This window comes from Schistocerca nitens, chromosome 2 (genome assembly GCF_023898315.1).
Source record: "Schistocerca nitens isolate TAMUIC-IGC-003100 chromosome 2, iqSchNite1.1, whole genome shotgun sequence".
NCBI classification, from domain to species: domain Eukaryota; kingdom Metazoa; phylum Arthropoda; class Insecta; order Orthoptera; family Acrididae; genus Schistocerca; species Schistocerca nitens.
Window position 1 is genome coordinate 780,680,416 of NC_064615.1, and position 17,118 is coordinate 780,697,533.

Below are 17,118 nucleotides of genomic sequence, written 5' to 3' on the forward strand. Positions count from 1 at the left end.
TTACTTTTCGAATTTGTTAATTAACAGACAAGACCAGTATATTTTTATGCTAACTTTACGTGTCGTGGTGCTTCCATAAAACACAAGATACTTGAAACCAACCACACTGTGCAACAAATTCATGACTACGTAAAAACTGTGTCAGTGGCACAAGGGATGCTCATTAAGGAACTGAGGGTTAACAGTCTATTTAAAAAAAAACTGGAGAACCTTTTCTTGCTTTAGGTAATGCCTGGACTTTAAACATAACCATATTTGTTAATGCTATATTTGCCACTGCATATTATGATATTAAAGCAACAAAGTTACTTTGCAATCTTCAAATGACAGTCTTTAAGTTGAAAAGTGCAAACTTCAGAGGCAGTTTGCGAATTAAATACATAGCTCAAATGGGACAAATCCAGAATACTTCCCAATAGTGTTGCATTTATGAGGGCTGTAGTGATGAGCTAAACCACAATGACACCAGGAAATGAGGATAAGGCACCAAAATGTATGATGGCATATAAGTTTCACATCTGTTTTATTGCTTGATAATTGAATACATTGAAGCAACATTGTCTAAATTTCATTCTGAATGAGTTATGTGAGATGCAGATTAACCTTTTAAGAACAGTTCTTTTGAAATAACTTGCAGGAGACGAAAGTGCAACCTGGATGGGGAAGTGTTTGAAGTATTGTATACCTTTACAGATTTCAGTGCATTTAAGGAAATGTTCTTAGATTATAAGGCAGTAAGTATATTTCAGCTGTATTATTTTATTCGTAGCTGTAATTTTCAACAACTGTAGTATATATATTTCAGAATAAAATTCAATTGTCAGTTGCAAAAATTTTTATTTCTCTTTATCGATTTCGACAAATTGATCTCTCTTCTTCAGAAGACTACAGAATTAGGAATATTATAAATCTTTAGATCTTGGCTATACATTTATGTAAAGTGTAAGAATATAAATTCCTCTACATTCAATAAAATTGTCCTGAATCCCATTTCTAGGTGACATTTCACATATCATATAGGTAATTTGTTTAAAAAAATATGACATCGCTGGGTCCTTCACCACTGGTAATTCCACTAATTTGCTCTTTATGCATAATGAGAAACATCCAACTAACAAATTTCTCAACTCTGAGGTATATTAAACACATTGTAGTATGTCAGAGTTTTTATATAAGACAGACAGGGAAGTCACTTAAGAGCCACTTTCGTGAGCACTTGCTCAACAAACACTGTGGGAATTCATAAATGACAAGTTTTGCAGAACATCTCAAAATTGAGAAACACACTTTTCCTTACTTAACGTAAAAATTTTGCATGTAGTTGACAAGCACTACAAAATGAACCTTTGAGAAGAATTAGAAATATTTAAACTTTCCCACCAAAATCCAAAAGATTTGTTGAATGAGAAACTTATATTAAAAATAGACTTTGTTTTGATTGCATAACATCTCTTATAAAATGTGAAAATCAGCTCATTCCTTTTATATATTAGAACTGTGTGTCATGATTTTCTTCTTCTTCTTGCATTATGGCCTCTGTAGGACCACGGGTAGCCCCTTCATGGACTGCATTTTCCTTTTCTTCTCCCAGAACCTCTTCATTCTTTCTCTTCTTCTCTCCCGCTCTTCTTCTGAGATCTTCAGTTTCTGTTTCTCCTGTCGGCTCCACTGGTGACGCTCTAATCTTTTCCTGTATTCTTCTCTGTCATTGATCTCTGGCATATTGGTCGGTGTATATTTGTTCCTCCAATTTCCCTTTCCTTCGACCTTGATCCCCAATTCCAACCAGTCCTTCCGAAGTTCAACAACCCACTTGGTTCCTGCCTTTCCCCTAGTCCTCCCTGTTGTTTCCCACACTCTCTTCGTCATTCCGTCCATACTCATCCTAACTACATGTCCAGCAAACCTTGCCCTTTTGAGTCTAATTTCCCCGGATATTGTTCTCATGTTCCGGTACAATTCTTCCCTAGGTCATCGCATCCACCTCTCTCCACCTCTTTTGGGACCTAGTATTTTTCTCTCTTCTTTCTCTAGTTGTTCTGCCCTATTTCTTCCTAGTGTCGTCGTCTCAGCAGCATATAATACTGCATTCCTCACCGTTGCCTTGTAGTGGCGTAACTTTGCCTCTGTGGATATACTCTTTTTATTATATGTGTCTCTCGTCATGCAGAAGGCTGACCTCATCTTCTTTATCCTCTCTGTTATTCCCTCCTTGCTCCTGTTCCTTCCTGTTATAAATTCTCCCAGATATGTAAATTTGTCCACCATTTGCCCAGTGCCTTCCGTTGTTTCCCAGTCTGCAGTGGTAGTTAATGTCTTTGTCTTGTTATAGGCGATCCTCAGTCCCACCTTTCTGGCTACCTTACTTAAGTTGTCAAGTTGTGTCTTTGCGTCTTCTTCCCTCTTATTATGTATTATATGTAAGTACATTATATAGCTGAGTTATACTTTTTATATACATATAACTGAAAAGTACTGACTGAACTGGAAAGGCAAGTCCAATGTGTATGTCTAATGGCAGAATAACTAAAACAGCAATACAGTATAACCCAATGAGCAAGAGGAATGTCAGACATCCCTTAAAGAGGTAGTGGGAACAAATCTGAGGCAGTACAGGCAAAAAGCCTTAATCCTTAAAGATGACAATGATGATATTTGTTCCTTGCTGCTGGCAGAACAGCTTGACATGTACATAGGTGTGACTGAGTTACTGTAAATTATCAACATGTGTTTACAATAATCATTTAAAATATGTACATTTTTTGGACACATCTAAGATGATGATGTTGACATCTACTAAACCAATACTCTTCCATTAGGAATGGGCCAATGACTGTAATATGACTTTCAAAATGATGGAGCACGGCAATCCGTCATCCTTTCCTTTCAGGTTTTATTGAAGCAAATCGAGATTTCGGCTAGTGCATAGACATTATCAGTGCACTATTTTATACTTTCAGTACGTGTCCTAGTACATCAGTGCCCTGTTGTTCAGGCTTCTGTCAAATTCATTCAAGACTAGTCTTGAACGAACTGAGACAAAAGACCGAACAACAGGGCACTGACGTACTAGGACATGTACTGAAACAATGGGACAGTGCACTGATAATGGCTAGGCACTAGCCATAATCTAGACTGGCTTCAATAAAACCTGAAAGTAAAGGGCAAGTGATTGCTGTGTTCCATCATTCTGAAAGCAATACCGAGTAAGTTTCTGTGATATACTTCTTATACTTTACACAAATGTACCCAAGGAAAGATTTATAATATTCCTGATATTGTAATCTTCTGAGGATGACAAATTAATTTGTCAAAACCAGTCAAGCGAAATAAAAATAATTGCAACTGACAACTGAATTTTTCTCTGAAATATTTAAGCTTTCTGTAAATTCTTTTACATTGCTATGGATTGACAAATGGATAATATTTGTGTGTCATTGTTGATCTTTTTAATAACTGTTTACTCCTTTTACAGGTTAAAGAAGGAACTGTGGAAAATTTGTTAGTGACTGCATATGACTTGCCTTCTGCATGAGACTGAATTTATTCGCACTACGTAAATTTTTCTTTCGAATCATGAATTTTGTTCCAAGCAGAATACTTTTTGAGAAATATTTTGTCAGGTAGTATGTACCAGTGCACTATAGACAAATAAAATTCTTATTGAAACCTGTGTAAAATACAGATGTGAAAATGTTCTCTCAGTTGTTAATTTGTACCTTGACTGCAGATTTGACTACATTAATTTTCAATCCAAACACTACTACTTTGAATTAACACTAAGCAGGCACTTGATATGAGTTCATTACAACAAAGCTGACATCAAGAGACTGAGTATTCATTTCATTTTTATTTTTAATGCATAACACAGTGCACAAAGAAACATAATCATCGTGATATTTCTTATGTTCTGGTGGTATTCAGCAAGCCTTCTTGACACTGTCTTGCAGCAACCTGTCCTCTGGTTTGACGTCCTCTATAATATGACTTGCACCTTCCGAGGTTGTGTGTCATTTCACTGCTGTCCAAAACAGAAATAACGGCTCCAAGTATCGGCCTCATAAACACCACACTATACACGAGAGTCACTCATTAATAGGAGCACTTGTGACAAAATTTTACCACATAATGTTTTTATCCCTTCATACATCATTCCTACAACCGAGTGAGTAGTGCCCGTCACCAAATTAAATCTGCCCCAGTTTAAATTTAGTTGGAAACAATCTCCATTTCTTCCCAAATAAATATTAAATACTAGTAATCATCGGCCATGTGACATTACTGATGACTAAAAGGCCTCCTCTTAGCTCCTCCATACACTACAAGTTCAGATGGATGCACCCATGTTTCTCCTGCATGTTGTCTAATTCCAACCACCCACCTTGCATAATGCCATTGTTTCAGTTTATCATCATCTCCTGAAATCCAACAAAGAATTTCATTGGTCCATGTACAATCCATTTGTCTCATTACAAGTCCTGCCTGTGTTTGTTTAATCTCCGTTACTGTTATAAGCATGCCTTTTAATCTTGTCCATTTCTTTGTTTCCTTATCTCCTAGTAATTCCCAACATGCATCTCTCCTGTTCCATTTTTCTTCATTAAAAATCTCTCTCACACTTGCCATAAGTCAAAACTGGTAGTATACATTCATTGTAACTTTCCATTTCAAAGCCATTAAGAAATTTAGGTTTGAAATCTCTATTTGCTGTAACAAAAGCCTTCACACCATTTAAATCTTATGTTTATTTCCTTTGATTTCGGCCCAGTCATTGTCATCTTTAATTGCTGTATATATAATAACTCAGCCACTGATCTAATGGGTTCATTGTTAATTTATTCAGTTTCCATTTAGACATGTTGATTTCTCCATTTTTTGACTTGACTTAATTCCTTTTACTCTGATGTGAAGCATAGGGCCCATATTAGAGCTCTCCATCTGACCCTGTTTGTTGCAATCTTCTTGATGTTACTCCAGGAGTAACCAACAGCTGCCACCTCAGCTTCAACAGTCCTGTGCCAGGTCGACCTTGATCTGCCTCTCCTCCTTGATCCTTGAGGGTTCCATTCTAAAGCCTGCTTTGGAATATGTTGCAGGCCTCTTCTCAAAGTGTGTCCAGTCCATCTCCATTTCCTTTCTTTTACGTTTACCTCGGCTTTCTGTTGTTGGTTGCATTGCCATAATTCGTGGTTTGAGATAACATTTGGCCAGCGTACTCACGGTATAGTCCTCGGACATTTATTGATGAAGGATTGTACTCTTGTTTTAATTTGTGCTGTCACTTTCCACATCTTGCACCCGTAAAACAGAACAGATTTTACATTTGAGTCAAAGATTTTAAGCTTTACCTTCAACAATATTTCACAAGATGTCCAAACTGGTCGCAGCTGGGCAAAGGCCCCTTTTGCCTTTTTGTTCCTACTTTCGATGTCTTCTGTCGCTCTTGCTGGGAGGGTGAGTATTGATTTGCAGTGCAGGTGTTTCCTGTTGGTCTAGTTCTTCTTGATGGATCAGGTTCATGTTGAATACCTCACTGAAATATTCCTTCCATTGTTTTAGCTGCTCCTCGCTGTTGGTCAACAGTTCTCCCTCTTTCGACTTCACTGGCTTACTTTTGTTAAAGCTTTTCTGGGACAGCTGTTTGGTGATATTATACAGCTCTTTCAAATTGCCCCTTTCTGCTGCCTCTCGAGTTCTTTCTGCAAGCTATTTTACCAGATTTCTGTTATCAGATCTAGTGCTTCTCTTCACTCACCAAGGAACTTTTTGTACCTTGCTCTAAGGCATTCTTTTTGTTCATTGTCCCTATACTGGTTGATCAAGGCCTTTATTTCTCTACTTTGTTCAATCTTCTGCCATGTATGATCAGATTTCCATGGCTTCCTTCTGGTGTCCAGGAATCCTAATACCTTCTCACTGGAATTTAGGAAGGTTTTCTTGATTTTATTTCATTTCCTCTCCACTTGTACACTTGCCCCTTCCACACTTCAATCCTCCACCTCCAACTGACTATATTGTTTCTTCAACTTCAGCACAAACTCTTTTCTAATGCCCTTGCTTTGAAGTTTTCTAATATTAAATCTTTTCTGTCTGCAATTTGCATCTTGATGATCAGTAGCAGCAATCTTTAACCATGCTTCAGGTATTACAAGATGGTGATCACCTCCGCAGTCAGCACCTCTTCTGTTTTGAACATCAAGAAGGGAACGCCTCCACATCTGGCTAATTGCCAGTACCTTATGCTGTCCATATTGGACTATTTTTTAAGGAAACTGCAACTGTTTTGACAATAAAAGTTCAAATAAAACAATTTATCACTTTTTATTTTCTCCCACAAGGTTTCAAGAGTTTATATAGTCTGATCTTCAGGTGGATACCACACTTTGTTAGAGGTGGATTTGAGCCATGTATTTGCTATAAATAGATGCATATAGAACAACTGCCTATTAGACAGGTAATTTTTCTTGTATAAATATTTGATCTCTGCATGTAACAACATTTTCCTGTCTTTTTTAAGATTAGGGAAGTGGTTTCAGAATTTCCACAAGTAGTGATTTTAACATATTTCTGTACAATCCCACACTGCAAGCATACTTTGGTAAATTTAATACTAGCAAGAGTCCTGAAAAGTTTCAACATGGATGACATAAGATTATCTTTGCCTAGTGAGGCTGTGAAGGAAGTTATGAAATACAAAAACACAAAACAAACTTTTCAGGACTCTAGCTAGTATTAATTTTAACAACGAATGCTTGCAGTGTGGAATCATACCGAAATATGTTAAAATTACTAAGTGTGGAAATTCTGAAACTGCTTCCCTAATTCAAAAAAAGCAAAGAAATGTGGTTACATGCAGAGATCAAACATTTATACAAGAAAAAAGATCTGTATAATAGCGAGTTGTTCCATATGCACGTATTTGTAGCAAAGAAGTGGCCCCAAATTCACCTCTAAACAGTGTGGTATCCACCTGAAGATGATGGTATAAACTCTCAAAACGTGTCATAAGAGAAAATAAAAAGTGAATGAGACAGGTACATTGTTTTATTTAAACTTTTACTGCCTAGGTATTGTTCACGGGACTGTGAAAATATCCATGTGTCATCCAATTCCAATTCATATACATGCAACAACTTGGTTTGATGGGGCCTGTGGAGCGACCACATCATTGCCAGGACACTGCTGCTGGAGCCAAAATGAAATGTTTATAACCCTGATGGCACTTCCACGAAACACACACACACACACACACACACACACACACACACACACACACACACACACACACATTGTGTACTATCAGCTGTATGTGTAAGTATTTCCTTAAAGTCAATGCAGTGTTAGTGATTACACTCAGTCTTTGGATTTCTGTACTGAACTTTCAAACTAGTGAAGTAACAGAGTATGACACATTTGTAATCAGTTTCTGTCAGAGATAATGATAATATTTACCTACTGTAGAAACAAAAAAATTGTAAATGCCAAAAATTCAAAATAAACGGCCATGAGGAAAACAATTTTAGGCCTTCACTTAGTATAATCTGCCCACCGTAGTTGTGGCCTCCCTGAGGTCTCCATCCATTGACTGCAGAGTGTGTGTGTCACATGTGCCAACCGTTTTTCTCTTTACTTTAGATGCTATATTTGCAAGAAAGAAAGGAAACCACATTATAAAAAAAAATGAAAATTCATCAATTTTATTAAAATAATAAATATTACATATACAGTATGGCAGTGTATTTGGCAAATAAATGAAATTACAAGGATTTCCTGACAGCATGCTTTATATTTACTTCCATACATTTATTAATGCATGAGAATTTCAGTCTGTACAAGTCTACTGTTTGTGTCACCAGGCATATGGTATGGCACCGATCCTGCAAAACTTGTTATGGCTCGAGCTTTCTCTCTCAGATACGACAGTTGCTGCAATCAGAAAAAAAAAATTAAAATCTGTGTAGTCACAAATGAAACAAACTTCAGTTGAGAAACTTTTCTCTGAATAAATTGATGTGTAAAGAAGATGCAAAACCCCACCTGAACAGAGTTCAATGGGGCAATTTTTCTTTGTAAATTGGCAGTGATATTCATTTTTGTTATAGCTATACTTGAAGAATAGGAATGCAAATGAATGAGATCAAGGCGAATATTTCCTTTCAAAGTATCATATGAAAACATGCAGAATATATAAATTTCTAATTTGAACAGGTATAGCCTTCTACGTGAGCTGCTTCAAAGGCTCATGGAATCTGTGTTGGTAAAGTCCTAAAAGTGGCTTTCTTTGATCTGGGTAAGATTCAAAGATGGTAACCTTACTCGTGTCAGCTTATGGTGGGTTTTAACTCACTCTCACTCCAGCAGTGACGAGTGGCACTCTACATTGTGAATTTTGTTTTTGAGATCAGCCACAAGGCACACTTTGTATTTTTTTTACTGACCAGTTTTGGTCTTCAAATGAACAAGACCATCATAAGAATGTACACTTTAAAAGATACTTACATTGATGTTATGTAAAGTACATATTGTACTTCCAATATGGAGGCTTATGTTTAAACTGACTATACTAGACTACTTAAACTTTCATCTCTTTCAGGGGTATGTGTGTAGGCATCTTATCTGTAAATGTCTGCTATCTTTCAAAAAATATGAGTACATCTGTAAAAATTAAAATATCTTTCAAAATAACACGTTTAACAATATCTATACAAAAATGCATTCAAAACTACTGTTAAAAAAATCTGTTAGAATAATATGGCAGGTATCATATTTTGGTTGCTTATGTAGAGCACTTCATCAACTAACTGGAGGAACTGCTATAAATTAAATTATTTTTGTGGGTTTTTCTTCTTTTCTATGAAAATTGCCAATTCTTCCAAAACATTTAACAGAGGACCTTTATATGTGGGGCAGATAAATTTCATACTATCTTCTATCTCACCTAATGTATGTTTGGTTATTCTCAAATGTTCACCCAATGCTGTATTATTTGAATTTAAATTGCAGTGTTCCTTACGATGTGTTTTAAACACTCTTCCAGTTTGGCCAATGTACGTGCTTTGACAATTTATTTAATATACCCCTAAATTATCATATTAGTTCTTATGTACATTCTCCTTGTGTATTAGCGTGTGTCTAAGGGAGTTGCCAGTTCGAAACACTACTTTCAGTTCGTGTCTTGGGAAACATCTCCCAATAAGGCCTGATATAAGACCTTCGTATGTGAGTGTAATATACTTTTTCTTTTATACAGGGTTGTCTATGCTATTTTTTTCTTTTTTTGTTTAATATTTTTTCGGTATAGTGTGGCACAATTTCATTATATCACTTTCTTTGTCATTGTTCCTCAATGCTATCTTTTGGATTGCCTGTAATTCTGAAGCTCTGTCTTTGTCTCAGTGGTAATTATAATGTTCTGTATAAAGATGAACAGACATATGCTTTTCTGTGCTGGATTGGATGATTTGAATTAGTCTCAATAATTATACCTGAATACGTAGGCTACCTGTAAACTTTAAAAATATGTATCCCATTCGATCTACTAACTGACAAATCGAGAAAACTGATGCAACTATCAATATCACCTTCAACAGTGAACTTAATTTTTGAGTGCATTTGGTGAAGTTTTTCTGTTACTTCATTTAAATCTTGCTCGGTTCCTTTAAACAAAACTATACAACTGTCAACTTACCAGTGGTAAAACAGTGTTTTATGTTTTATATCAGAGAATTTATAAAAGAATCTAATTTCCAAGTCTTTATGAAAAATTTCTGACAACTTGCTGGATAAACTAAAACTCTCATGCGGTAAATTTTTCCAGAACAGGTAAAGTATTTGAAATCAATGCTAAACTGCAAAAAGTCGCAAGCTCTACAATCTCATCTACTGCCACATTATTATGCTGCAGTAAATTACATTTAATTATTTGTAACAGTTTGTTAGTTCGCAAACACATTACTAACATCCCAAGAGGTGAAAAATCACATCTTTTGGGATATTCATATTTACTACATTGTTAGGAAAATGGATGCTATTTTTATGCTGAAATATTTATCAGATTTGTACATATTTTTTGAGTTTTCTTTTTTTAAAATCAAGAATGTAATGTAGTTCACTACTGGGAGCATATTCATTATTATTATTATTATTATTATTATTATTATTATTAATAACTCTAACTGGCTTGTCAGGTTTATATATTTTAATCTGAGCTCTTGCAGTAAGGAGCCTTGGATTCATTAACTTTAATCTACGTTTTTCTAATGAGTCAAATAGAAATTTAGAGGGATCAATTTTTCTTTCTACCTCAGTTTGGAACTTATTGAGCAGATCGTTACTAATTTTGTTTTATGCCATTCTGTTCAAAATACTGTAATGTTTTTTCTGTAATCTTTTTCATGTAATAGCACTGCTGTGTTACCCTTATCAGGTTTTATCACTGAAGCTCCTGCATCTAGCAATTTTTGTTTAAAGTTTTTGGTGTGGAAATTCCAGTATATTAGAAGTACTTGCAGTCAATGCTTGTTTGTAAAGCAACTATAGTTTCTTCATTTTTATTCAATTTGGCACAAACACAAGCTATGTATATCTCAGAAATTGAAACTTCCTGGCAGATTAAAACTGTGTGCCAGACCTTTGCCTTTCGTGGGCAAGTGCTCTACCGACTGAGCTACCCAAGCACGACTCATGCCCCGTCCTCAGCTTTAATTCCGCCAGTACCTCGTCTCAGAAATTATTTCTTTAATCTCTTTCTTCAATAAATTGTGCTTCAAGTTATGCTAGAGTCCATTCTCTAATAAGTCTGCCTCACTCTTGTTGAGCTCCATATTTGTTAAATTAACGTGCTTATTATAGAATTTAATTTGTGTTTCCGAGTAAGTTATGTTACCATCTGTAGTGAATAGTGGCGAGTTAGAGTGTGTGTGTGTGTGTGTGTGTGTTGGGAGAGGGTCTCCAATAGACAGCAGCATTGTGACATCGTATCAAGGCAACAGCTGCAAGTGTGCTACGTGTGGGTTGGATCAGTGATTAGTTGTGAGGCTATTTTGACAGTCAGAGTGTTGCTCAATTAAACAAATCCATGTTGTATATGAATATCAACATGCCACTCAAGTTCACCCATGGAGAACATGCAGCCATGTTTTTGTACAGGTATTGTAATGGCAGTACCTGTGTGGCTGTGACAGAAAACCAGAGATGAACCCCCTGTGCCAGCTTATTTCCCAAGGTTTCATAAACATTATGTGAATCCAGAACACTACCTAGTGTATGTAACATCAGAACATGAGGCCATCCAGTTAGTTGAGGAAAGGGAAAACGTAACTGCAATAGTATGGTACAATGGAGTCCCGCCATCAATATGGCGCATGAGCCGTCGGCTCAACATTCCAAAAAGGGAGCCGTCAGCTCAACATTCCAAAAAGGTGAGTGTGGCTAATGTTGCATTCCGACGGCTTGAACCCATTCCATGTTCAGCCTGTACAACATCTGCTGCTGGCTGGATCTGAGCACTATGGGACCTAACTGCTGTGGTCATCAGTCCCTTAGAACTTAAAACTACTTATAAACCTAACTAATCTAAGGACATCACACACATCCTTGCCTGAGGCAGGATTTGAACCTGCGACTGTAGCGACACGCGGTTCCAGACTGTAGCGCCTAGAACCGCTCGGCCACTCCGGCTGCAACATCTGCTTTCAGGTGCCTCAGTAAGCAAACAACAATTTTGTGAATGGTTGGCTGTACACAGAGACTGCATGAAATACACTTTATTTACAGATGAGGCTATGTTTGCATGCAATGGTATCATGAACACCCGCAATTATCTTGCATGGGGGATGGAGAACCTGAATGATACTAGGGAAACAAGATTCCAAATTAGGTTCTCAGTGAACATCTGGTGTGGTATGACTGCTGACCTGGTGATAGAGCCTGTGTTCCTGATAAATTGAATGACAGCCACAGTGTACACACGTTTTCTGATTGAAGAACTACCTGCACTTTTGGAGCGACAATGGCAACTGTACGTGCAACATGATGGATTACCGATTCAAAGTACCAGACAAGTATCCCAGTATCTGAATAACACACTTCCTCAATGGTGGATTGGCTGTGGTGGACACATTAATTGGCCTGCCAGATCACCCAATCTAACTCCAATAGACTTCTTTCTATGGGGTTGATTAAAGTGGAATGTGTACGCTACAGCGGTGGATACACATGAGGAACTTGTCCCTCACATCACTGACATTGTTCTCACAGCCAAGCCCACCGAAATGATGATCAGTGTGCAACACAACACACACTCCGATGCATTGACAAGTGCATTGAGATGGGTGGGGTACATTTTTGAACACCTCTTGTAGGATCTGTCCCAACATTATTCTGTCCACCACAGCACCTACACAGCATTTTGTTAAGTAAAGTTTACACTTGTCTTCATAATCATTCATGGGTGTGTGTAGTTCTGTAGATCAAAAATCGGACACATGGTCACAGGACTCTTTCAATTTATTTTCACATGTAGAATCATCTCACAAATTATGTGACATTCATCCTGAATCACCCAGTATACATAAAAACAAATATTTATTACAGGATACATGGTTCAGAATCTATACACATCAAAAAAAGTTTTTGCATCACCCCTGTTCCCAGAACTCCTGAAGACTGACTTTGACTGTGGATGTCGTATCACAGTCCCTCTGACGGTTCAGAGACGGCACTAAACCCGCCCAAAGATGTATCCAACCATTCATGAGCAGCGCCTATTAGACAGGGCGGGGGGGGGGGGGGGGGGGGCCTCCAACAGCTGATCAGTTCCAGTCATTCCACCAGGAAGGAGGTACATGGCTCGTGTTGTCTGTAGTTCAACCATGCCTAGACGGTCAATACCGCATTGTTACTTTCTGCCAGGAAGGTCTCTCAACAGGGGAAGTGTCCAGGTGTCTCAGTGTGAACCAAAGCGATGTTGTTCGGACATGGAGGAGATAAAAACAGACAGGAACGGTCTATGACATGCCTCGCTCAGGCCTCCCAAGGGCTACTACTGCAGTGGATGACCGCTACCTGCGGATTATGGCTCAGAGGAACACTGACAGCAATGCTACCATGTTGAATAATGCTTTTCGTGCAGCCACAGGACGTTGTATTACAACTCAAACTGTGCGCAGTAGGCTACATGATGCGCAACTTCACTCCCAACGTCCATGGCGAGGTCCATCTTTGCAACGATGATACCATGCGGCGCGGTACACATGGGCCCAACAACGTGCCGAATGGACCACTCAGGATTGGCGCCACATTCTCAGCTCTGATATGCCTTCAACCAGACAATCATCGGAGATGTGTTTGGAGGCAACCTGGTTAAGCTGAACGCCTTAGACACACTGTCCAGCGAGTGCAGCAAGGTGGAGGTTCCCTGCTGTTTTGGGGTGGCATTATGTGGGGCCGACATACACAGCTGGTGGTCAGGGAAGGCACTGTAATGGCTGTATGATACACGAGTACCATTCTCCGATTGACAGTGCAATCATATCGGCAGCATGTTGGTGAGGCGTTTGTCTTTATGGACGACAATTCGTGCTCCCATCTTGCACATCTTGTGAATGACTTCCTTCAGGATAATGACAGCACTCGACTAGTGTGGCCAGCATGTTCTCCAGACATGAATCCTATTGAACATGCCTGGGCTAGATTGAAAAGGGCTGTTTGTGGACGACATGACCCACCAACCACTCTGAAGGATCTATGCCGAATCACCATTGAGGAGTGGGGCAATCTGGACCAACAGAGTCTTGATGAACTTGTGGACAGTATGCCACAATGAATACAGGCATGCATTGCAAGAGGACGTACTACTGGGTATTAGAGGACCACCACCTCTGGAGGTCTTGCTGTTATGGTGGTACACCACGCAATGTATGGTTTTCATGAGCAATAAAAAGGGCAGAAATGATGTTTATGTTGATCTCTACTCCAATTTTCTGTACAGGTTCTGGCACTCTCTGGACTGAGGTTACGCAAAACTTTTTTTGATGTGTGTATTAATGAACTTCTACACCAGCATAACTACAAATGTTGTGCCCTGAAATGAAACTGATACTACCAAACATGGACCCTAGATTTCTTAAATTAACCCACTACCATCCATCATCATCATCATCATCATCATTAAAACACTCATGTCCAACACCACCTTTACTATGTCTCATATCCAAATTGCCCTTACATATGTTAGTAGTTCCATTGTAAACTTGCCACATGCTTCCTACCAGTACCACATACATCACTCCTATTACCGTAAAACACACATAAGAAAGCAAAGGATAACCCATGGATGTAAGTTTTGTCCAGCATTTGGCATGACAAGTACTATGCTGACAGCAGAATGACTGATGAATCACAATCTGTTCACACTAGTTAACAGACAATATATTTATTATTGAACATGTTGTGGAACATCACTCACATCCATGGATTTACAATGAACACCAGTGCTTCAGAACTCTGATTTTTTCTACTATATTTCTTTTCGCATTTTCTGTCTGTGTTATCAGTAAATCTTCCCCTTTTATATCTTCTATTTCTTATTCTTTCAAACAATGGAAAATCCAGGATGGAATTATGAGAAGAAATGTTGCTACTCACCATATAGCAGAGATGCTGAGCTGCAGATAGGCACAACAAAAATACTTTCACACTTAAAGCTTGCAGTCTCAGGCAACTCAAACCACACTCATATTTAACTGTGACAGTCTTTTTGTTGTGCCTATTTGCGACTCATCATCTCTACTGTATGGTGAGTACCGTATTTACTCGAATCTAAGCCGCACTCGAATCTAAGCCGCACCTGAAAACTGAGACTCGAAATCAAGGGAAAAAAATTTCCCGAATCTAAGCCGCACCTGAAATTTGAGACTCAAAATTCAAGGGGAGACAAAAGTTTTAGGCCGCACCTCCAAATCGAAACAAAGTTGGTCCATTGTAATATGACACACAATTTAGGTCAAATGAATTATGATACAGCTACAGTAGTTTGGTTCGAGTCTTAAGCTTAGCAGTTAAGCTTTACCAGGTAGCCATTGCTATGCGTCAGGTGCTCCGTCCTTATTTATACGGGTACTTCCTTTTTCACGTGCTTCGTCTGGTTTGAATTGATTGCTTATTTTTCTTTGATCTTATAAGCACCGTTCTCTTTGTTATAGGTGTTTACTCTAGTTTCGTAGTTTATTAGGCAGACAGGATTTAAATGAGATAGCAGCAAACACGAAACAATACATAGCAAAATGTTTCTATTCGTATTATTCTTGTGGTGAAGAGAATACTGCATGTGATTCACAGTTCATAAAAGTTCCTATTAGCAACCATTCTTCTCACAGGAAGGAAAAAATTCAGAACGTAGAGTTAGCCATATTGACAAACATCCCAAACAGTCTTGCCAGTCGGATTTTCGTAGTACATTGAAATGTTGCTACATTCGAAGATGAACTATACGGAATTTGTATTTACTTCGTTGGATAATGTATGAAAATGCAGTGGTCGAAACTCGGGGCGGAGAAAAAAAGCTCGGCGCCAGTATTTATCTTTGTGCCTGCAAAGCATGCCTGTGCAGCGCTACGTATATTCAACGGCAGAAGTTAGTTGTGGCGGCACCTACCACCATTTTTTAGAACTTCCGCTTACTTTGCACTCGATTCTAAGCTGCAGGCGGTTTTTTGGATTACAAAAAACCGGAAGAAAGTGCGGCTTAGATTCGAGTAAATACGGTAGCAACTTTCCTTCTCATAATAGTATTTCTTATTCCTTTCTTTTTCAAACGATATCCTTCCCCACCTCCTCAGTTTATTTTCCTGCCTTCCAATATTTTATTTCCAATTTTATCCTGATACAAATTTTGTAAAACTGCCATCACGCTTTGTCTTTCTCTTTTGAAGGTGGTCTACACATCATATTAATTGAGTCAAATTTAGTTATACTTTAACAATGTCAGTATTTTGCACAATAACCAAGAACAGATCAATGTCTTCATACCTTATCTCTCACACTGTCTTCAAGCCTCTTCACACCTGGACTACTGATGCCATCACCACCTCTGAAAAAAGCAAAATTGTTATGTAATGGGACCATTGAAAAACTTGACAATTTGAATCTTTTTCCTTAAAAAAAAAAAAAAAAAAAACTTTCAAACAATTGTTTTGGTGAACTGTGTGCAGCAGCAAGAGGAACTCACATGAGCCAAATTTAAAATCTGCTCGGTGTTGATTAGCACATTGTATGACATAAATCTTCCAACTCAGGAGATGTACCAGCATTAAAAAAGAAGTAGAGATAAGGCAGATCATATTCAATTTATATTTAATTGTACTGACTGTGCTTCATTATGATTTCCAAATGAAATACTGTGTCATGCGAGTTATGTGGGCTATCATGGCTCTGATGTCTCTCTTATTTTCTCAATTTTAGCCATTTGCCAGTAGCAAGTTATCAATAATGGAAACTAATAATTTGCCACAAAAAGAGCCATTTCAATTACTTGCATGCTAAAAACATGAAACAACCTACATGTGTGTCTATGTGATTCTCATCGGTAAAAACCTACCTAGAGGGGGGCTGGGGTTTAGAATGCCGAATAGATACAAGTATTACACTATACACTATTCAAGGCAAGAAGAAATTAGTTAATGATTGTCGCATATTTATTTCATTTTTTCTTTTACACTTATGAATTTTCATTTTTTTTTTCTTTCAGTGATTAATAAATTGTGTGAGCATCATGGAAATTGCAGACTGGACAACTGATGCCCATTATTGAGCCTGTATTGCTGATGCTTTCATGTTTTATTCCTCTTGTAGTATTCTGCACCTGAGTATTTCTTGGTTTGCTTACTGTGACTAACTTTTATTTGTAAGATTTATTATATGAGATGTATAAACTTTATACTTTTGGATGAGCTTAGTATTAATAAATCTGCATTTTTACAATATTTGTTAATGGTTTTTGACAATGTAAGAGTTTGTTACCCATTTCCCAGTTCTGCTTTTTCTCAGGTTAATTTAATTCAGAAACAAAATCTGGTTATTACGGTGAACAACAAATTTAATGTAATATAGGAAGGAAAG

At 37.8% G+C, this 17,118-nt stretch overlaps 2 protein-coding genes across 9 annotated transcripts in view; one reads left to right on the forward strand and one right to left on the reverse strand.

Moving 5' to 3' along the window:
* The window catches only part of LOC126237030 (ADP-ribosylation factor-like protein 2-binding protein), a 120,611-nt gene extending 103,697 nt beyond the window's left edge, over nt 1-16,914 (forward strand). For 2 of the 4 annotated variants that reach the window (XM_049946784.1, XM_049946782.1), the window contains exons 5-6: nt 638-734; nt 3,476-3,667. In XM_049946784.1, the coding sequence (XP_049802741.1) occupies nt 638-734; nt 3,476-3,535 (157 nt within the window). In that variant the 3' untranslated portion in view covers nt 3,536-3,667. Of the gene's footprint in view, nt 1-637; nt 735-3,475; nt 3,668-16,747 lie in introns of those variants that run through there. The other 2 variants (XM_049946783.1, XM_049946785.1) reach the window with 2 other exon arrangements.
* Nucleotides 7,682-17,118, reverse strand: part of LOC126237028 (nuclear pore complex protein Nup93-like) — a 227,053-nt gene continuing 217,616 nt past the window's right edge. For all 5 annotated transcript variants that reach the window (XM_049946779.1, XM_049946778.1, XM_049946777.1 and 2 more), the window contains 2 exons: nt 16,030-16,090; nt 7,682-7,926 (listed from right to left, as the gene is read on the reverse strand). In XM_049946779.1, the coding sequence (XP_049802736.1) occupies nt 7,807-7,926; nt 16,030-16,090 (181 nt within the window). In that variant the 3' untranslated portion in view covers nt 7,682-7,806. The remainder of the gene's footprint in view (nt 7,927-16,029; nt 16,091-17,118) is intronic.